General features: G+C 36.0%; 1 protein-coding gene across 1 annotated transcript in view; it reads left to right on the plus strand.

The window, feature by feature from the left end:
- COL24A1 (collagen type XXIV alpha 1 chain) overlaps positions 1 to 23,234 on the plus strand; it is a 430,389-nt gene that overhangs the window by 148,966 nt on the left and 258,189 nt on the right. The window contains exons 15-19 of the mRNA XM_022580934.3: positions 12,735 to 12,788; positions 12,865 to 12,909; positions 13,152 to 13,205; positions 13,481 to 13,534; positions 18,093 to 18,146. Of these exons, the coding sequence (XP_022436642.2) occupies positions 12,735 to 12,788; positions 12,865 to 12,909; positions 13,152 to 13,205; positions 13,481 to 13,534; positions 18,093 to 18,146 (261 nt within the window). The remainder of the gene's footprint in view (positions 1 to 12,734; positions 12,789 to 12,864; positions 12,910 to 13,151; positions 13,206 to 13,480; positions 13,535 to 18,092; positions 18,147 to 23,234) is intronic.

Below are 23,234 nucleotides of genomic sequence, written 5' to 3' on the forward strand. Positions count from 1 at the left end.
CATAGGGATTGCATTGAATCTGTAGATTGCTTTGGGTGGTATAGTCATTTTCACAATATTGATTCTTCCAGTCTAAGAATGTGGTATATTTCTCCACCTGTTTATGTCATCTTTGATTTCTTTCATCAGTGTTTTATAGTTTTCTGAGTACAAGTCTTTTATCTCCTTAGGTAGGTTTATTCCTAGGTATTTTATTCTTTTTGTTGTGATGGTAAATGGGATTGTTTCCTTAATTTCTCTTTCTGATTTTTTCGTTGTTAGTGTATAGGAATGCCAGAGATTTCTGTGCATTAATTTTGTGTCTTGCAACCTTACCAAATTCATTGATTAGTTCTAGTAGTTTTATGGTGGCATCTTTAGGATTTTCTCTGTATAGTATTATGTCATTTGCAAACAGTGACAGTTTTACTTCTTCTTTTCCAATTTGTATTCCTTTTATTTCTTTTTCTTCTCTTATTGCCATGGCTACGGCTTCCAAAACTATGTTGAATAAGAGTGGTGAGAATAGACATCCTTGTCTTGTTTCTTATCTTACTGGAAATAGTTTTTCACTATTGAGTATGATGCTTGCTGTGGGTTTGTCATATATGGCCTTTATTATGTTGAGGTAGGTTCCCTCTATGCGCATTTTTTGGAGAGTTTTTATCGTAAATGGGTGTTGAATTTTGTCAGAAGCTTTTTCTGCATCTATTGAGATGATCATATCGTTTTTATCCTTCAATTTGTTAAGATGGTGTATCACATTGTTTGATTTGTGTATACTGAAGACTCCTTGCACCCCTGGGATAAATCCCACTTGATCATGGTATATGATCCTTTTAATATGTTGTAGGATTCGATTTGCTAGTATTTTGTTGAGGATTTTTGCATCTATGTTCATCAGTCATATTGGTCTATAATTTTCCTTTTTTGTGATACCTTTTTCTGGTTTTGGTATCAGGGTCATGGTGGCTTCGTAGAATGAATTTGCGAGTGTTTCTCCCTCTGCAATTTTTTGGAAGAGTTTGAGAAGGATCAGTGTTAGTTGTTCTCTAAATGTTTGATAGAATTTGCCTGTGAAGCCATCTGCTCCTGGACTTTTGTTTGTTGGAAGATTTTTAATTACAGTTTTAATTTAATTACTTGTGATAGGTCTTTTTGTGTTTTTTAATTCTTTGTGGTTCTGTCTTGGAAAATTGTACCTTTCCAAGTATTTGTCCATTTCTTCGTGGTTGTCCATTTTATTGGCATATAGTTGTTTATAGTAGTCTCTTATCATCCTTTGTATTTCTGTCGTGTCATTTGTGATTTCTCCTTTTTCATTTATAATTTTATTGATTTGCATCCTCTCTGTTTTTCTTGATGAGTTTGGCTAATGGTTTATCAATTTTGTTTATCTTCTCAAAGAACCAGCTTTTAGTTTTATTGATCGTTGCTATTGTTTTCTTCATTTCTATTGCATTTATTTCTGCTCTGAAGTTTATGATTTCTTTCCTTCTTCTGACTTTGGGTTTTCCTTGTTCTTCTTTCTCTAGTTGTTTTAAGTGTACAGTTAGATTGTTTATTTGAGATTTTTCTTGTTTCTTGAGGCGAGATTGAATTGCTATAAACTTCTCTCTTAGAGTTGCTTTTGCTGTGTCCCATAGGTTTTGGGTTGTTGTGTTTTCGTTATCATTTGTTTCTATGTATTTTTTTAATTTCTTCTTTGTTGTCTTCAGTGATCGCTTGGTTATTTAGTAGCACACTGTTTAGCCTCCATGTATTTGTGTTTTTTACAGGGTTTTTTTCCTGTAATTGATTTCCAGTCTCATAGCATTGTGGTCAGAAAAGATCCTTGATATGATTTCACTTTTTTAAAATTTTCTGAGGCTTGATTTGTGACCAGCGTGTGGTCTATCCTGGAGAATGTTCTTTGTGCGCTTGAGAAGAAAGTGCATTCTGCCACTTTTGGGTGGAATGTTCTATAAATATCAGTTAAATCTATCTGGTCTATTGTGTCATTTAAAGCTTGTGTTTCCTTATTTATCTTCTGTCTGGATGATCTGTCCATTGGTGAAAGTGGGATGTTGTTAAAGTCCCCTACCATTATTGTGTTACTGTCAATTTCTCTTTTCATGGTTGTTAGCATTTTCCTTATGTATTGAGGTGCTCCTATGCTGGGTGCATAAACATTTATAATTGTTACATCTTCTTCTTGGATTGATGCTTTGATCATTATGTAGTATCCCTCATCTCTTGTAACAGTCTTTATTTTAAAGTCTATTTTATCTTATAGGATTATCACTACTCCAGCTTTCTTTTGATTTCCATTTGCATGGAATATCTTTCTCTATCCCCTCACTTTCAGTCTGTATGTGTCCCTAGGTCTGAAGTGGGTCTCCTGTAGACAGCATATATATGGGTCTTGTTTTTGTATCTGTTCAGCCAGTCTGTGTCTTTTGGTTAGAGCGTTTAATCCATTTACATTCAAGGTTATTATCAATATGTATGTTCCTATTACCATTTTCTTAATTTTGGGGGTTTGTTTTTATGGGTCTTTTTCTTCTGTTGTGTTTCCCTCCTAGAGAAGTTTCTTTAGCATTTGTTGTAAAACTGGTTTGATGGTGCTGAATTCTCTTAGCTTTTGCTTGTTTGAAAAGCTACTGATTTCTCTGTCAAATCTGAATGAGATCCTTGCTGGGTAGTGTAATCTTGGTTGTAGGTTTTTCTCTTTCATCATTTTAAGTATGTCCTGCCACTCCCTTCTGGCCTGCAGAGTTTCTGCTGAAAAATCAGCTGATAACCTTATGGGGTTTCCTTTGTATGTTATTTTTTGTTTTCCCCTTGCTACTTTTAATATTTTTTCTTTGAATGTAATTTTTGGTAGTTTGATTAATATGTGTCTTGGTGTGTTTCTCCTAGGGTTTATCCTGTATGGGACTCCGCATTTCCTAGACTTGGCTATTTGCTTTCCCATGTTAGGGAAGTTTTCGACTATACTCTCTTCAAATATTTTCTCAGACCCTTTCTTTTACTCTTCTTCTTCTGCGACCCCTATAATTTGAATGTTTATGCCTTTAGTGTTGTTCCAGAGGTCTCTGAGATTGTCTTCAATTATTTTCCTTCTTTTTTCTTTGTTCTGCTCGTAAGCAGTTATTTCCACGATTTCGTCTTCTAGCTCAGTTATTCGTTCTTCTGCCTCAGTTATTCTGTTATTGATTCCTTCTAGTGTATTTTTCATTTCAGTTATTGTTCATTTCAGTTTGTTCTTTTAGGTCTTGTGGTCTTTGTTAAACATTTCTTGTATTTTCTCGGTACATGAGTCCATTCTATTTCTGAGAGTCTGGATCATCTTTAGTACCATTATTCTGAATTCCTTTTCGGTTAGATTGCCTATTTCCTCTTCATTTATTTGGCCTTGTAGGTTTTTACTTTGCTCCTTCATCTGTGACATATTTTTTTGCCATCTCATTTTTTTTTTTCTTTTGGTGAGTTAGATTGTGTTCCTGTCTTACTGGTTGTTTGCCCTGAGTCTTCCAACACTGATGTTTGTGAGCTGTTGGGTAAAACTGGGTATTGGGGCTGTGATGAGGACCTCTGGCAGACCTCACTCTGATGAATATTCCCTGGGGTCTGAGGTTCTCTGTTAGTCCAATGGTTCACACTCGGAGCTCCCATCCCAGGAGCTTCAGCCCAAACCCAGGCTCATGAACCAAGGTCCCACAAGCTGCGAAGGGCAGAAAAAACAAAGTGGGGGAACAATAACAAAGTAAAAAGTAAAATTAGAGTAGGATACTAACAGATATGTTAGAAAGAATATAAAAATAAAAATATACTTGAAACAACAACCAGAAGGTAAAACAGAACCAGAGTAGTAAAAAAAAAAAAAAAAAGAGGAAAAACAAAGAAAAAAATAAAAAGGTGGAAAAGACATTGGCTATGGATGTTGGAGGACAGGGCCTATGCTTGGGATCCACAGGGCTTGAAAAGGTCCTGTGGGGGGGTGGGGGTGGGGCTTAGGCTCTACAGAACAGAAGGGGCCCAGGCGTGCCTCCTGCCTCTGGTGTCAGAGGGCAGGGGACCCCACCTGCAATCCCAGCAGGCTTCCTGGGTTCCAGTGGGTGGGGTGCTCTCCCTCTGCTCCTCTCCTGCTCTTCTGGTCCTGGAGGGCACCTCCTGCTTGCCTTTCCTGCTCTCCCTCCTGCTCCCCGAGGACCCACGTGGCCTGGACCTCCTGTTCTCCCTGGCCTCCCTCCTATGCCCCCAGGAGCAATGAGGCCCACAGGGGGCCTCTGAGGGGATAGGACCTGGCCTTTGAGAGCTGGTCAGACTTCCCCAGCCGATTGGGAAGGGGAAACGCTGTGCATGCTCCCTCCTGATCTGAGCCCCCAAGGGTCCCTCCAGGCATGGGAACCCCTCCCCACTCTCAGCCAACCCTAGAGGCACTGGTCCTTTCCAGCCTCCACTTCTACTGCCCCCTCAGTCCCGCCACATCCTACTGGTTCGCTTGGGGGTTCCACCAATCTCCTTGGACGTCAGGGTCCACCACCAGCGTCCGGCAGGTGCCGTACTTGTGGGGAGACACAACCTCTCTGACTTCCCACACCACCATCTTGACTCCGCCCTGAATATGTTTTTTGATACCTTCTGAAACTTACTATTTTGTGGTTTTTCTTTCAGAGTCACTAAAAAGTAAAATAGCATATTGTGCATACAAAGTACATTCATCTGAACATGCCAGACTATGCACAGTAATATATTTACTGAAACAAAAATTTAGGATATTGTGTATAGAAAAAACAACAGGACAATAAAGAAACATTTGTTTGTTTTTATGATATTCCTTTCCATTCCTTACATGAATTGTTGCTGTATAATTTCCACACAGAGATGTTTACTGTATTTTTTTAACATCTTTATTGGAGTATAATTGGTTTACAATGTTATGTTAGTTTCTGCTGTATAACAAAGTGAATCAGCTATATGCATACATATATCCGCATATCCCATCTCTCCCACCCTCCCTATGCAACCCCTCTAGGTGGTCAGAGAGCACCTAGCTGATCTCCCTGTGCTATGCGGCTGCTTCCCACTAGGTATCTGATTTACATTTGGTAATATGTATATGTCAGTGCCACTCTCACTTTGTCGCAGCTTACCCTTCCCCATCCCTGTGTCCTCAAGTCCATTCTCTACATCTGCATCTTTATTTCTGTCCTGGCCCGAGGTCCGTCAGAACTAATTTTTTTTTACATTCCATATATATGTGTTAGCATACTGTATTCGTTTTTCTCTTTCTGACTTACTTCACTCTGTATGACAGATTCTAGGTCCATCCACATCTCTACAGATGACGTAATTTCGTTCCTTTTTATGGCTGAGTAATATTCCATTGTATGCATGTACCACATCTTTATCCATTCATCTGTCGCTGGACATTTAGGTTGTTTCCATGTCCTGGCTATTGTAAATAGTGCTGCAGTGAACATTGCGGTGCATTTGTCCTTTTGAATTATGGTTTTTTCAGGGTATAGGCCCAGTAGTGGAATTGCTGGGTCATATGGTAGTTCTAGTTTCAGTTTTTTAAGGAACCTTCATACTGTTCTCCATAGAGGCTGTATCAATTTACATTCCCACCAACAGTGCAAGAGGGTTCCCTTTTCTCCACACCCTCTCCAGCATTTACTGTTCATAGATTTTTTGATGATGGCCATTCTGACCAGTGTGAGGTGATACCTCATTGTGGTTTATATTTGCATTTCTCTAATGGTTAGTGATGTTGAGCATCCTTCATGTGTTTTTTGGCCATCTCTATGTCTTCTTTGAAGAAATGTCTATTTAGGTCTTACGACCATATTTGGATTGGTTTGTTTGTTTTTTGATATTGGTCTGTATGAGCTGCTTGTATATTTTGGAGATTAATCCTTTTCAGTTGCTTCATTTGAAAATATTTTCTCCCATTCTGAGGGTTGTCTTTTGGTCTGGTTTATGATTTCCTTTGCTGGCAAAAACTTTTAAGTTTCATTAGGTCCCATTTGTTTATTTTTGTTTTTATTTCCATTTCTCTAGGAGGTGGGTCAGAAAGGATCTTGTTGTGATTTATGTCATAGAGTGCTCTGCCTATGTTTTCCTCTAAGAGTTTTATAGTTTCTGGCCTTACATTTAGGTCTTTAATCCATTTTGAGTTTATTTTTGTGTATGGTGTTAGGAAGTGTTCTAATTTCATTCTTTTGCATGTAGCTGTCCAGTTTTCCCAGCACCACTTATTGAAGAGGCTGTCTTTTCTCCATTGTATATTCTTGCCTCCTTTATCAAAGATAAAGTGACAGTATGTGCATGGGTTTATCTCTGGGCTTTCTATCCTGTTCCATTGATCTATATTTGTTTTTGTGCCAATACCATACTGTCTTGATTACTGTAAATTTGTAATATAGTCTGAAGTTTGGGAGCCTGATTCCTCCAGCTCCGTTTTTCTTTCTCAAGGTTACTTTGGCTCTTCAGGATCTTGTGTGTTTCCATACAAATTGTGAAATTTTTGGTTCTAGCTCTGTGAAAAATGCCACTGGTAGTTTGATAGGGATTGCATTGAATCTGTAGATTGCTTTAGATAGTATAGTCATTTTCCCAATATTGATTCTTCCAATCCAAGAACGTGGTATATCTCTCCATCTGTTTGTCTCGTCTTTAATTTCTTTCATCAGCGTTTTATAGTTTTCTGCATATAGGTCTTCTGTCTCCTTATGTAGGTTTATTCCTAGGTATTTTATTCTTTTTCTTGCAATGGCAAATGGGAGTGTTTCCTTATTTTCTCTTTCAGATTTTTTATCATTACTGTATAGGGATTCAAGAGATTTCTGTGCATTAATTTTGTATCCTGCTACTTTACCAAATTCATTGATTAGCTCTAGTAGTCTTCTGGTAGCATCTCTAGGATTTTCTATGTACAGTATCATGTCATCTGCAAAAAAGTGACAGTTTTACTTCTTATTTTCCATTATGGATTCTTTTTATTTCATTTTCTTCTCCGATTGCTGTGGCTAAAACTTCCAAAACTATGTTGAATAATAGTGGTGAGAGTGGGAAACCTCGTCTTGTTCCTGATTTTAGAGGAAATGGTTTCAGTTTTTCACCATTGAGAATGATGTTGGCTGTGGGTTTGTCATATATGGCCTTTATTATGTTCAGGTAACTTCCCTCTGTGCTTACTTTCTGGAGAGTTTTTATCATAAATGGGTGTTGAATTTTGTCAGAAGCTTTTTCTGCATCTATTGAGATGATCTTATGGTTTTTCTCCTTCAACTTGTTAATTTTCTCCTTCAATTTGTTAATTAATGGTGTATCACATTGATTGATTAGCATATACTGAAGAATCCTTGCATTCCTGGGATAAACCCCACTTGATCATGGTGTATGATCCTTTTAATGTGCTGTTGGATTATGTTTGCTAGTATTTTGTTGAGGATTTTTGCATCTATGTTCATCAGTGGTATTAGCCTGTAGTTTTCTTTTCTTGTGACATCTTTATCTGATTTTGGTATCAGGGTGCTAGTGGCCTCGTAGAATGAGTTTGGGAGTGTTCCTTACTCTGCTATATTTTAGAATACTTTGAGAATGATAGGTGATAACTCTTCTCTGAGTGTTTGATAGAATTCCCCTGTGAATCTATCTTGTCCTGGGCTTTTGTTTGTTGGAAGATTTTTAGTCATAGTCTCAATTACAGTGGTTGAGATTGATCTGTTTATATTTTCTATTTCTTCCTGGTTCAGTCTTGGAAGGGTGTGCTTTTCTAAGAATTTGTGCATTTCTTCCAGGTTGTCCATTTTATTGGCATACAGTTGATTGTAGTAATCTTTCATGATCCTTTGTATTTCTGCAGAGTCAGTTCTTACTTCTTTTTCATTTCTAATTCTATTGCTTTGAGTGTTCTCCCTTTTCTGGCTAGTGGCTTATCAATTTTGTTTATCTTCCCAGATATCCAGCTTTTAGTTTTATTGACTTTGCTATTGTTTCCTTCATTTCTTTTTCATTTATTTCTGCTCTTTATGATTTCTTTCCTTCTATTGACTTTGGGTTTTCTTTGTTCTTCTTTCTCTAGTTGCTTTAGGTGTAAGGTGAGGTTGTTTATTTGAGATGTTTCTTGTTTCCTGGGGTAGGACTGTATAGCTCTAAACTTCCCTCTTAGAACTGCTTTTGCTGCATCCCATAGGTTTTGGGTCATCATGTTTTCATTGCCATTTGTCTCTAGGTATTTTTTGATTTCCTCTTTGATTTCTTCAGTGATCTCTTGGCTATTTAGTAGTGTATTGTTTAGCCTCGATGGGTTTGTATTATTTACAGTTTTTTTCCTGTAATTGTGTTGTTGTAGGAAAAGATACTTGATACAATTTCAATTTTCTTAAATGTACCAAGGCTCATTTGGTGACCCAACATATGATCTATCCTGGAGAATGTTCCTTGAGCACTTGAGAAGAAAGTGTATTCTGTTGTTTTTGGTGGAATGTCCTATAAATATCAGTTAAGTCCATCTGGTCTACTGTATCATTTAAAGCTTGTGTTTCCTTATTTATTTTCATTTTGGATGATCTGTCCATTTGTGGAAGTGGGGTGTTAAAGTCCCCTTCTATTACAGTGTTACTGTCGATTTCCCCTTTTAGGGCTGTTAGCATTTGCCTTATGTATTGAGGTGCTCCTATGTTGGGTACATAAGTATTCAAAATTGATACACCTTCTTCTTGGACTGATTCCTTGATAATTATGTCATATCCTTCTTTGTTCTTTATAACAGCCTTTATTTTAAAGTCTATTTTTTCTGATATGAGTATTGCTACTCCAGCTTTCTTTTGATTTCCATTTGCATGGAATATCTTTTTCCATCCCCTCACTTTTAATCTGTATGTGTCCCTAGGTCTCAAGTCGGTCTCTTGTAGACAGCATATATACGGATCTTGTTTTTGTATCCATTTAGCCAGTCAGTGTGTTTTGTTGGAGCAATTAAACCATTTACATTTAAGGTAATTATCGATATGTATGTTTTTATTACCATTTTCTTAATTGTTTTGGGTTTGTTTTTGTTTGTCTTTTCCTTCTCTTGTGTTTACCACCTAGAGAAGTTCCTTTAGCATTTGTTGTAAAACTGGTTTGGTGGTGCTCTTAACTTTTGCTTGTTTGTAAAGGTTTTAATTTCTCCATCGAATCAGAATGAGATCCTTGCTGGGTAGAGTAACCTTGGTTGTAGGTTTTTCCCTTTCGTCACTTTAAATATGTCCTGCCACTCCCTGCTGGCTTGCAGAGTCTCTGCTGAAAGTTCAGCTGTTAACCTTATGGGAATTCCCTTGTATATTTTTTTTTTGGCTTGTCCCTTGTTGCTTTTAATATCTTTTCTTTGTATTTAATTTTTGATAGTTTGATTAATGTGTGTGTTGGCATGTTTCTCCTTGGATTTCTCATGTATGTGACTCTCTGCGCTTCCTGGACTTGATCGACTATTTCCTTTCTCCTGTTAAGGAGGTTTGCAAGTATACTCTCCTCAAATATTTTCTCAGACCTTTCTTTTTCTCTTCTTCTTCTGTGACCCCTATAATTTGAATGTTGGTGCATATAATGTTGTCCCAAAGGTCTCTGAGACTGTCCTCAATTCTTTTCATTCTTTTTTCTTTATTCTGCTCTGCGGTAGTTATGTCCACAATTTTATCTTCCAGGTCACTTATCTGGTCTTCTGCCTCAGTTATTCTGCTATTGATTCCTTCTAGAGAATTTTTAATTTCATTTATTTTGTTGTTCATCATTCTTTGTTTGCTCTTTAATTCTTCTAAGTCCTTGTTAAACGCTTTTTGTATTTTCTCCATTCTACTTCCAAGATTTTGGATCATCTTTACTTTTATTACTCTGAATTCTTTTTCCGGTAGACTGCCTATTTCCTCTTCATTTGTTTGGTCTGGTGGGTTTTTACTTTGCTCCTTCATCTGCTGCATATGTCTCTTCTCATTTTGTTCAACTTACTGTATTGGGCATCTCCTTTTCACAGGCTGCAGGTTCTAGTTCCTGTTGTTTTTGGTGTCTGACCCCTAGTTGTGAGGTTGGTTCAGTGGTTTGTGTAGGCTTCCTGGCGGAGGGGACTGGTCCCTGTGTTCTGGTGGGTGGGGCTGGATCTTGTTCTTCTGGTGGGCAGGGCCGCATCCAGTGGTGAATTTTGGGGTATCTGTGGACTTAGTATGACTTTAGGTGGCCTCTCTGCTAGTAGGTGGGGTTGTGTTCCAGTCCTGCTGGTTGTTTGGCATGGTGCATTCAACACTGGAGCTTGCTGGCTGTTGGTTGGAGCTGAGTCTTAGTGTTTAGACAGAGATCTCTGGGAGAGCTCTCACCAAATGATATTACTTGGGGCCAGGAGGTCTCTGGTGGTCCGGTGTCCTGGACTCAGTTCTCCCACCGTGGAGGCTCAGACCTGACACCTGGCTGGAGCACCAAGACCCTGCCACCCACATGGGTCAGAAGAAAAGGAAGAAAAAAGAAGGAAAAAAGAAGAAAAATGCACGAACAATAGAACCCCAAACCAAATGGTAAAAGCAAAACTAAACAGACAAAATCACACAAATAAACATATACACACACTCATAAGAAGAAAACAAACAACAACAACAAAAAAACGAACAGTCAGAACCCTAGGACAAATGGTAAAAGCAAATCTAAATAGACAAAATCATACAAAGAAACATACCACACTATAGACCAGGGCTTCAGAATATTTGGTCGTTTTCCAAACTACTCTCTGGTCCTCTGCGAAAGGACTTCAAGGTCATTTTGCTTAGACTTTGATTCTCAGCCTGCAATGGAATCACGTGGGAATCTTGAACCGATGCTGGGCCTCACTGGGGAGGAATCAAATCAGAAAATCTGGGGTAAGGCCCGGCATGAAACTGCTTTAAAGCTTCCTGCCCGACTCCACCAGTCTCCGCGGGCGAGAACCCTGTGTGTTTTAAACTACATAAGTTTTAAAGCTATGAACTTTGAATAAACTAGCCACTGTAATTATAAGAATAATTATTTCCTATTGATAGAATTTGTCAATGATGTATTAATACTGCATATCTGTTCATTAAGTTGGAAAGTATTACTCTGCCTCTAGCAGTCTCATGTATTTCAGGCTTACACATGTTGGAAATATATAGTAGTTATATTTTACAGACTTTAAGACTCACCCCAAAGTAAAGATGTCATATTTTCTGTTCTGAAATTTGTAGTTATATAAATGTGGACTATTAGAAATGGGCCATTATGTCAGGATGTAGACCTCTGGAAATCACTGTTTTAAATTTATTTTTGAAGTTGATTACTTCCTCCAGTGTTCATTCCATAGTTTATTTCAAAACTATTATGTGCCAGTTATTATGTTGGGTCAGAGATATAAAAAAATGAATAAAACATGCTTCTGCTCTCACATAATGCACAGATTAGGAAAACAGAAAAAAGAAAACAAAAAAACAAAAACAGGGCAGTATTCTCAGTACTGTAAGAAGAAGGACATTCCAGCAGTGGTAACTGTATCTTCAAAGGGTTGGAGCATGTGGTAAGGGAGAGCATGTTCAGAGGCTAGAACACAGCCCATTGTGTCTAGAATGTTGGGTTTGGAGGAGGAAGAAGTCAAAGGAGAGTAGGGACGAATGGAAGGACATGAGACTGAAAGGGTTGATGGAAAACTAGTAGTAAGGGCCTGGGATGCTATCCTAAAAAGTTTGGATTACAACTAAAAAGGGCAACATTTTCATCATTGCTGCAAATACACCTTTCAAAGTTCCTTAACATTTGGAAAGCAAGAAATGGAGGTTTAAAGCAACTCAGTATTTGAAGATGAAGGATGATACGTTAGCCAGGCACAGAGAGGTTGCAAGAGAAAGAAGGAAAGTGAAGGCATCAATAACACAAAAATTTAGTGGGCTCCAAACAATCAAGAGATTTCCACTATTTTTTAAAATTTTACTTTCAAAAACCCTTATAAATTGTCCTTTACATTCTAAGATGACATATTAAAGAAGTTTTTCTAGGTCTGTTGCTTGCAGGAGATGATAGTGGTAGTTAATGTTTTTGAGTAATCTTGCTTTGGAGCATTAAATTGAAAACCTTGACTTTGGTGTCTATGTCTCTTTCATGTTTGTTTCCTCAACACTACCATACAACACTACAATGTTTGATACATATTATGCTCAATAAATATTAAATGATGAATGAATGAGAGAAACCCAGAAGAGCAGAGCCTTTTGTTTACTACTCATTTCCCTAAAATTATGGTAATTTTTGTTGTCTGCAAGTTGTAAATCATGAAATAAAATCATTGGAATGCCTGACACATAGTAACTGCCCAATAAATGTTTGCTGAATAAACGGGTGAAAGAAAAATCTAAGACAAGCAAATGAAGTATTTATTGAATACTTCCTGGGAACATGGCACTAAAGTATTTCCCCTATCATCAAGATATTATCTCTCTGGAGAAATACTTCAAAATGAATGCTGTGGGTAGTAAGTATTATAGGAGCTCAAGGAAGGCAAGGAGGCTCATGGACAAGATCCGTATGAGTAGGCTTCAGGAAACAGGATAGACCTCATTAAAATTTGAATGATTGGTATGATTTATAAATGTGAGAAGGAAAAGAAGTAGTTGAAGAATAAGGCATGTGTGGGAGCTTAGTCAGATGAACCATTCAGGGTTAATTAAGTTTACCATGTTCTCTTTTAAATTCTAGTTGGGTGCTCAAGGATGACTTTCTTTCTTATTGCTTTTCAGGGCAGTGTTGGCCCTATGGGACCAGTTGGACTTTCTGGAATCCCTGGCCCAATGGTATGTTTCTATTTTTATAATGGATATTTCGCTTTGATTTTTCTATGGTGTCACAAAGTATCACTTTCTTTTTTAGGGTCTTTCGGGGAATAAGGGCCTACCTGGAATCAAAGGTGATAAGGTGATTTAAATACTTACATTGTCATAGAGATGATTTCTTATCACATTTTCTTTTGAATCCACACAACTTATAAAATACTTGTTTTAAAAAATATGGGATCTAATCTCTACTATCAAGTATATAATTTTTCTCAGAAGTAGGAAAAATAGAGAAATTACTCTTGTATAACTAGTATTTGCCTTCTTATAATATTGCCACATTTGCATTGCTTAAGTGTCTTCACGTGAAATTGTGCTCTCCAGGGTGAACAAGGCATTGTGGGAGAGCCAGGAGAACCAGGGTATCCTGGAGACAAGGTAATGTTTTTACCGTTAATTTTATATAAATACAACAAAAGCCAGTGAAAATGTATAAATTCTTTAAAAAGAAAGGAGTACTCATTATTTTAATCATTGATTATATGTTTTTTAGGATATGGTATCAATATGGTTTTACAAGTCTTGTTTAAAACAGTTTTCTCAATTATTTTAGAATAATTCCATGAATTTTTTTAGTAATTTGTAAATAGAGGTGTATCTGCCTTCTGTCGTATAATAGTTTTTCTCTTCACTGTACTGTTCTTTTCTTTTAGGGCGCTAGGGGTTTTCCTGGACCACCAGGGATGAGAGGAAAGCCAGGACCTTCAGTAGGTTTGAACTTTTGGTTTGCTCTTTCTGGTTCATGGAGTACACACACTATGGCATGAGTCTGGATACCTGTTGTTGTTTGTGGAATGTAAGAAGTAGGATGTAAGACTACCAGTATGGCGTTTTCTCTCCACTTTTAGAATATAGCTAATCCTTGAAGTTTTTAGCTCACATTGCATAGATTATTGGATCTCACCCTCCTCACCCCACCCCATCCCAAGCCAAAGCCAAATTTCTGTGAGCCTTAAAGATCTTGGTTGATCTATTATAGACAGTATTTAAACTAAGCAGTAGATTTTAAGTCAGAAAATATAAGGCACCTTAAATAATATTTTAATTTATCCAGATGTCTGTTTCATTAAGGAAACATTCGGAAGAAAAAATAGCATTGTCACACTCTTATGGGCCCAAATATTCTAGTTCCTTGTCTTTTTTTAACCTTTGACCATCAATTAATTGAAATAAAAGGATACCATGTATTGTAGTTAACTTGAAGCCTAAGAAGCTATAAAACTAAAGTTACTGGATAATTAAAAACATTTAAATGAAAAATGGTTAAAACATGAGTTAAAGGTATTTACCTGCATATTAAAAATCGTAATAATTATTATAGCTAACATTTACTGAGTGCTTACAAAGAGCCAAGTGCTCTTCTAAGGTCTATACGTCTAATTTAATCCTTAAAACAATCATATGAAGTTGGGACTATTATTATTCCTATTTTACCAATTAGGGAAACTGAGACACAGAGAGTTAAATAACTTGCCCAAGGTCCCATAGTTAGTTAGTTAGCCACCTGGGAAAACCTAGGAAATCACATATGTCAGAGCCCATGCACTTAGCCACTGTGCCATAGTGTTCTGGGCTTTAATGTTTTAAGATTGTTTTAGGGTTTTTTTTTTGTTTTTTTTTTTTGCGGTACGCAAGCCTCTCACTGTTGTGGCCTCTCCCGTTGCGGAGCACAGGCTCCGGACGCGCAGGCTCAGCAGCCATGGCTCACGGGCCCAGCCGCTCCGCGACATGTGGGATCCTCCCGGACCGGGGCATGAACCCGTGTCCCCCGCATTGGCAGGCGGTCTCTCAACCACTGCGCCACCAGGGAAGCCCTGTTTTAGGGTTTTAATATTGATTACAACTCTGTGAAGGTGATTGTAGATACAAAAACTTAGATATAATATCATAATTTATTAATATAACATTATAAAAGAGTGTTGTTTTCCCAAGCATTTCATCATGTTCCCTCTAACTCCACCCTCTCATCTTTGGATTGTTTATTTTTGCATCAACGGAAGCAGCATTAAGTTACGTAACTTTACATACACCATTCTTTATGACTTCTAACAGTGACAGCATTTCATATACATTTCCCAGGAATTATTTAATCCAAAGAACAATTTTTGGCATCTATTTATCTAATGACATGTTGGTGGTGAGTTTTGCCTTAACTAGTTTTCACTCAGTCAGCTATCTACCCAGACTTGTGCCGTGGTGTTGAATCTCAGAAGGGGCACGAGTATAGGTCAAGCTAACAAAAAGCTTCTGTTTTTCAAGGATGATTCTAAACCACGTAAAAGGGGCTTTCAATATCTGCAGTGATTGACCCTCTTCTTATATCTTATATCTTCATTGTTTTCTAATGTGAGGGTTTTCTAACTTTTGATAACAATAAAAGGAAGTGGCATGACACATTTTCTCAGGTCAATACTAAGTAATAAATAATTGATATTATTCTCTTACACTTTGTAATTAATTACTTGAGAAAACCAGAGTCAAATATCATGCTTATATAAGGTAAACCTTTTTAATGTCTTCCTTACTCTTTGATTCAGTTTATATTGATAACATGTTTATTGGGGTGGGAGAGGGAGAATTGCTGGTCTGAATAACATGTAGATTTTAGTTCCAGCCCTGACACTGACCTGCTGTGACCTTGGACATTTAACCACCATGGTATCCAATTTCTCGTGTTTAAAATGAGAGTCAGGCTATATCATATGTAAGGTTCCTTGCAGCTCTGTGACTCTTTAATCCTCTCTTAGTAATAATGCTTACCAACGTTGCTCTAGTCTAAGCTAAAGCAAAGACAGCCTGTTTTACCTTTAGCACATTGTCTTAAAACCTTAAATTTTTGTTTTTCCTGGAATCACCAGAAACTCTAATGTGGTTCTTTAAGGCAGTGATGCAGGGAACCTGAAATGGTGAGCGTGAGGCTTTTGCTTGCTCGTGTTATACCTTTTTTGTACTATTCTAATAAAAATATTTTAATGTCAGCAGGGATTAGTTTGGTAGGAAACAGTTGGCTATTTTTTGTTTCTTTCAATCAAATCTTCAAAATATACATACTTTGGACTGAAGATAGGATAGAGACTTATGAATTAATATTTATGAGATGGCCTTGCCTTTAGACTTTCACTTTATTTATCACTTGTTTCTATCTATTGTTAGAAAAAATTGTAGTTTGACTTTCCTCGTTATGGAAGGAGACACCTGTTTCATGAAAAATTACGTACACAGTATCAGCAATCATGTTAAAAATAGATTATACAAGTTAGTGCCTATCTAAATCATTTGTTTACTATCATGCAAAGAATGCCAGAGTCATGAGAATGTCTTTCTTATTTTATATCTCCTACTTTTGGTTTTCTGTTACATAAAATGTTGGTGTCACTGATACTGTTTCCAAATGGATCTAAGTTATAACATAAAAGAATGTTTTCAAGATAAGAGAATGTCCTGATCCAGAAGGATTTTAACATTCTGGAATAGGGAAGCTTTTACCCTGCAAGTATTTAAAAACTAAAGGAAACTACCAATCTGAAGTTGTTAAGAAATATTATTTTTTTAAAAAGAGAAAATAAATACAATTATGTCCTTTCCATTTTTTTTTAGCTAGAAGTTGCTGTCATTTGTAGAAGTTTACTTTTAATCATTATTCAATTCTCTAAAAGTTACTTGAAAACTCAGTTTTTCTAAAGGAGAATTGACATTCAAGGAAACTTGCCATTGAAGTTTTTCAAAATGAAAATTTTTTCTGAAGGATGAATAAAATTATTCCACAATTTATATTTTTAAATATCAGGTTGTCAATCAACTTTTCTGAAAACAAAGGCCTAGTGTATGCTGATTTTTCCTCAAGCTTGTAAATTTAGTGTCTTGTTTAGATTTTGCCACTAGAGGGCCTCAGTGAGAACTTCATCTCTATCTCTTGGAGGTAATACTCATTTTAAGAATTTGACTCCCTTAGATACTGATTATGATGGAGTATGATGGATTATAATTTTGTTTATTTAGGGGAACTTCAGTGAACTTCTGCATAATACTTTATTACTTTTCACTAGATTTGATTGCAGTAGTTGTATTGTGTACTGTTTAAGTCCAGATACTCTAGCACTCTACGAGACTGAATTTAGTACATATGGAAAACTGTGCTTTACTTCTTGGAAAGTGGATAAACCCATATTATACATAAAATTTTATGTATAAGAAATGCAAGCAATTTTATGTATTCTGAGACCTATTTAAGTCAAATTTAAAGCTCACATAGAAATTTAATATGACAAATAATGAATTCAATATTTTTTATGAAAACAAGGGTATCAGACTACCGGCCTTCCCTGTTCTGTAGTTTCCTCTCTTAAGAGCATCACCAGCCCTCTCTAGTAGCAGGCTTTTACCCACTTCTCTTTCCTCGGACCTTCTTCTGCATCCCTGATTTCACATTGTTAGCCTGAATGTCAGAAAATGGCTGCAGAGTTATTGAAACTGAATCCTCAGAAGTTTAGTGAAAGGATTAAAGCAATCTAGGAATTCTAGGTATCATCCAGGAGAGGAGAGAGGATGTGAAGGGAAGGATTAATGGTTATAAAATTGATTAACATTTAATGAGTACTTTCTATGTGCTAGGCATTGTGCTTAACACTTATACATTTATTGTCTCATTTAATCCTTACAATGACTCTGTAAGAATGTTACTACTGTTGTTATTATTCGTGTTTTATTGGTGAGACAACTGAGGCTGAGAGAGATTAAGCAACAAGGATTTAAATCCAGGTGATTCTTAATTACAAAATCAGCCCCCTTATAGTTATGAAAGGAGAAAGGAATTTTCAGAGACAATCAGAGGACCCTGGCTATTTATGGAAACAGTTCTTCATCTAGAGTTCCCTACTTTGTTAAGTCAAAGTTTACTGTCTTATCTCTGGGTAACACATACCCACACACACAATTTTTTTCCTTGATTTGATTTCCATTAATTTGTTTGTAGCCCTAACATTTAGGAGTAAATATAAATATATATATATATATATATATATGGACACCTGTCTCTATATAATAAGTTTTCTACAATGACGATGGTTATAAATTAAGTCTTTCTGAATAGTCATTAAAACTTTGGCATATTATCATATATTGAGTGTTGTTTGCCAGAAAGTCATTACAACTTTGTGTGGCATAATATATTTAGTGCTTTTTGCTTACCATATGTTTCCTTTTTAAATCATATTTATTAAATTAATGTTTATACTTTGATTTCTCCCACCCACCCCCACGTTTTAGGGCCAAACAGGTAACCCAGGACCCCAAGGACCATCTGGCTCTCGAGGACCAGAGGTAAAATGTTGGTGGGAATATAATTAATTTAAATAAATATAGAAATTAAACTTGACTAGTAAAACATGCTTTTACATAATAGGTTTAAGAAAGATTGTCTTTAAAGTTGATATCTTTGAAAATAGTTTGGACTAAATTTTTTCTGTTATGTCAGGAGGTAGGCAACAGTGATCTCTAGAAAATAGAAAAGGTATTAGCTGCATTATAGTCCTGGTTAGGTCACAGCTGATTTATTTGTTCTGCACAACGACTACTAATAACACATGCTTGGAGCTTGAAATCAAATTTCAGGACCTAAACGCCATTGAATTTTTAATGCAGAATGCTTCCAATTTTTTAATATGCATATATCATTTGGATCTCATATTCTAGGATAAATTCAATTAAGTCTGTAGCACATATATCAGATTTGCTTGTATATTTGAAATTCTTACTTTGGCTTAATGCTTGATGTAGAGGTGCTTTTTCTTAAGACTACATAGGACATGAGCTTCTGAGATGAAACATTTAAGTTTTTTTTTTAAAAAAATCATTTTATGAGTCGACGATATACTACATAGAGATAAAGCTTCTGAAGCTCACCGTAGTTCAAAAATATAAACCAAAACATATGCATACATAAACATATAAATACACATTCACATTTGATCCAGAGTCATAGATGCAGCATTAACAGTGAGAAAGTGAATTTGGCTTCACAATAAATAAATCAGAGCAATAAAGTCCCCATAGTGTCAAAGCAGTAGGCATAGTTTCTAGGAATAGTACAGTCCTGATGCTTTCTCCCTCTCTTTGTAAACTGTAAGGTCTATTTCTTATTCCACAGCTGTCTTTCAGGGTTGGTTGATTTCTTTAGCAGATACCTATTCTTACTTATTGTCTAATTTAAAAACGTATTGGATGTTGATAGTTCAAAAATCTAAAAAACTACATTGTATCTACTTTTAATAATAGAGAGGTAATAGGAGGTAAAATACAGCAATGTATTGATGTCATCATTCTGGGAAGAAGGAAATTGTTTTGAGTAATAAAAATGATTATTAACAGACAAAGTAGTAATTAACAGATTAATATAAGTTTATCTTTTATGAGCCTACATTCATTTAATCATTTGTCATGAAAACCTTCCTGGAACGAATCATATTTACCTGTGTTCTCATACTGAGGATGCAGAACCTAATTTATCTTTTATTATCTTTAAAGGTTAATTTTATGAACATGGATTATTCTCTTGTAATTTTAGTTACAGATGGTATGTGTCCTAGGAAGGACTGTGTCACCTCCTTGTTATCAGTATGGCTTTGGACCGTTTTCTTCTTTTATATAAAGCCAGGTTAAAGGATGCATGGGCCATGTTTTTACTTATTACTTAATTTTCCAAAAATTTTTTTTCCTCTGTTGCCTTTGGGATTTTATGATTTGCAGTCATGATTCAAAACATTGCCTCATTGTCTTTGACTCCTGCAAGGTAGTAAGCCCTAACCTATGCCCATTCTTCCTCCTTACCTATTTTAAATTTTTTGATGGGGCTAAAGATGTAACCTGTATTCTCTCAATAATTGGTGCCAGGTTGTTTGGGAAATGGGGCCTAATCCAAAGATCATAACTTCTTCTTGATCATAAGAATATAGGATGTAGGATATCGTATATGAGGCAACAGCTCTATTTAAATACTTCTTGACATTAGGCTTTTAATAGACTTGTATGTCTAAGAATTTAAAATAGCATGTTTAACAGTATATCAAGCCTGAAAAGTTTCTACTTGCACAGTAGATGAATTTTCTCAGGTAAAGGATCTTATATGTTGTGCTGTATTTTGACTTTATCCTGTAGACAGTGATCAAAGATTTTTAATCAAAGGAATGAACTTATCAGACATGCATTTCAACATAATTGTGGTAGAAGGAGTAAAGATAAAAGAGAACGAGAGAGGGAGAGATGACAGAACTAAGGCTGCTTGGGAGTATAATGCAAGGTCAGGGGATTAATGATGAGGGCCTGTAATAATAGAGAGGAAAGGGTGGCTTCAAGAAATAATTAGGAAATATAATTCACAGCAGTTGAATCACTCAGTTCAGTTCATTCAGCTTGTGTGAGAGAGGAATAAAAGACAAATTTAATAATTTTTGCTTGAACAGTTATGTAGAATGTAGATCACCATTCTAAAAATAGAGAATAAAAAAGGAGGAGGATACTCAGGGTGGGTGGAGATAATGCTTTGGTTTTGATTTTGTTAGGGCTGAAGTGCCTATAGGACATACAGGAAATTAGTCTCATAAGTGTATAGAAAATTGTAGACCTGACACTCAAAAGAGTGAACTAGAGATACATGTTTGTATAGTCATCCACATAAAGGTATTAGATGATGCAGTTGTAACAGATGAAATAATTTAGGCTTTATAAAACAAGGTTTGAAAATACTACACCTGGACCCTCAACTCCAGAAGGCTATATTCTCCGTTTACAGTGCAATTAAGTTTTAAATTGACAGTATTAAGAGCAGTAAAATAAACTTTGGTAACTTAAAAACATCATGAGAAGAAAAAAATCACAATGGAAATTAGAAAATATTTAGAATTAAGTAACAAATCACTATAAAATCTAGTGTTGTACGTAAAGAAGCACCTAGAGGGAAATTCACAGACGTCAGTGCATTTCTCTAAAAAGCAAGGAAGATCAAGAATAAATAAGTTATGCATAGCACAAGTGCAGGGATTTGTTTTAAAAGGAAAAAGATGTTGAAAAAGGTCAAATAGGATAGAGTCTGTGTTCTCTGTAAGTAGGATACTAAATCCCAGGAGTGGGAGAAAGGTGTGCATGCAGAAGGAGGGCGCTTGAAGAGTTATGTGAGGACTAAGCAGGGAAGGGAACCAGGGACTAGTAACAACTTCTGACTTGTGTTAAAAACTCAGCTGAGACTGAAAAACCTTTTCCCCAAAATACAGCCACAAAGTTCAGTACAGTTCACTAGAACCGAATTGCAAACTTGAGTCTCAACTTTCTACTGGGCAAAACAATGAAACATGGTCAGTTATATGCTTTTCTTCTCCCTTGGACAAAAACATATCACTTGTACAAAGGAAGGGCAACAATTCATGGTATTGTGTGATTTCCATATTTGAGTACAGATTGCTATCATAATGTCAAAGTACAATCCAGTAAAAGTAATCCTATTAGAGGTCAAAATGATGGTCCTAGGTATATACTTCTGTGATAGCTTTTGTTAATAATTGGGTGATGAAAGGCTTAAGTTAATATCTGGAAAGTACAGTGCTTTTGAGATATCTTCTGAATGAGAATTGAGGAGTTAGCCTGAGTACCTTGAGCAAATTACTTGGAGTTTTTTTATTGTGATATATATATTTAATTTTATCTTTTCCTAAATGGCTTATCCATTGTCCCAGAACCATTTGTTAAGCAATTTGTCTTTGCTTCAGTGATTTTAAGATGCCACCCCTATCATATAGTACATTTCCATGGTTATTGGGTCTATGTCTGGACTTTGTTTTCTATTTCACTTGAATGGTTGTCTATTCCTGTGCAATTGTCACATTATTTTAATGATAGAAGCTTTATGGTATTTTTAACTTTATTGAGAAATAACTGGGAATAATTGACCAATATAATTGCGTATATAGAAGTGTACAATGTGATGATTTGATATACATTGTGGAATTATTACCAAGATCAAGATAACACATCCATCACCTCACTTAGTTAATTCTTTTAAATTAAAAAAAAATCTTATTGGGGTATAGTTGATTTACAATGTTCCATTAGTTTCAGGTGTACAGCAAAGTGAATCAGTTTTATATATATATATATTTATATATATATATATATATATATATATATATATATATATATATCTCCACTGTTTTTCCCTGTGCTATACAGTAGGTCCTTATTAGTTATCTGTTTTACATATAGTAATGTGTATATGTCAATCCCAATCTCCCAGTTTATGCCTCCCCACTTTTCCCCCAGGTAACCATAAGATTGTTTTCTACACCTGTGACTCTATTTCTGTTTTGTAAATAACTTCATTTGTACCATTTTTTTAGATTCCACATATAAGCGATATCATACGATATTTGTCCTTCTCTGACTTATTGCCCTCAGTATGACAGTCTCTAGGTCCATCCCTGTCACTTCAACTGGCATTATTTTGTTCTTTTTAATGACTGAGTAATATTCCATTGTATATCTGTACCACATCTTTATCCATTCATCCATATGTAGATGGACATTTAGGTTGCTTCCATGTCCTGGCTATTGTAAATAGTGCTGCAGTGAACATTGGGGTGCATGTATGTTTTCGAATCATGGTTTTCTCCAGGTATGTGCCCAGAAGTGGGATTGCTGGATCATATGGTAGCTCTATTTTTAGTTTTTTAAGGAACCTCCATACTGTTCTCCATAGTGGTTGTATCAATTTACATTCCAGCCAACAGTGTAGAAGGGTTCCCTTTTCTCTACACCCTCTCCAGCATTTGTTGTTAATAGATTTTTTGATGATGGCCATTCTGACTGGTGTGAGGTGATACCTCATTGTAGTTTTGATTTGCGTTTCTCTAATAACTAGTTATATTGAGCATCTTTTCATATGCTTTTTGGCCATCTGTATGTCTTCTTTGGAGAAATGTCTATTTAGATCTTCCATCCATTTTTTGATTGGGCTGGGGTTTTTTTTTTGTTATTGAGCTGCATGAGCTGTTTGTGTATTTTGGAGATTAATCCCTTCTCAGTTGCTTCATTTGCAAATATTTTCTCCCATTCTGAGGGTTGTCTTTTTGTTTTGTTTATGGTTTCCTTTGCTGTGCAATAAATTTTTGTGGTGAGAATGCTTAAGATCTACTCTTAGCAACCTTCAAGTATATAATGCATATATTTTTTAACTATAGTAATGATGCTGTACATTAGATCCTCAGAACTTACTCTTCTTATAACTGAACATTTGTATCCTTTGACCTCCATCACCCCATTTCCTCACCCCACAGCCCCTGGCAACCACCATTCTATTATCTGTTTCTATAAAATTGACTTTTTTTAGATTCCATATATAAGTAATAACATACAATATTAGTC

Source organism: Delphinapterus leucas, chromosome 1, assembly GCF_059928025.1.
Source record: "Delphinapterus leucas isolate spDelLeu-1000000601 "Yukka" chromosome 1, BTC_Dleu_Yukka2, whole genome shotgun sequence".
Classification (NCBI taxonomy): Eukaryota; Metazoa; Chordata; class Mammalia; order Artiodactyla; family Monodontidae; genus Delphinapterus; species Delphinapterus leucas.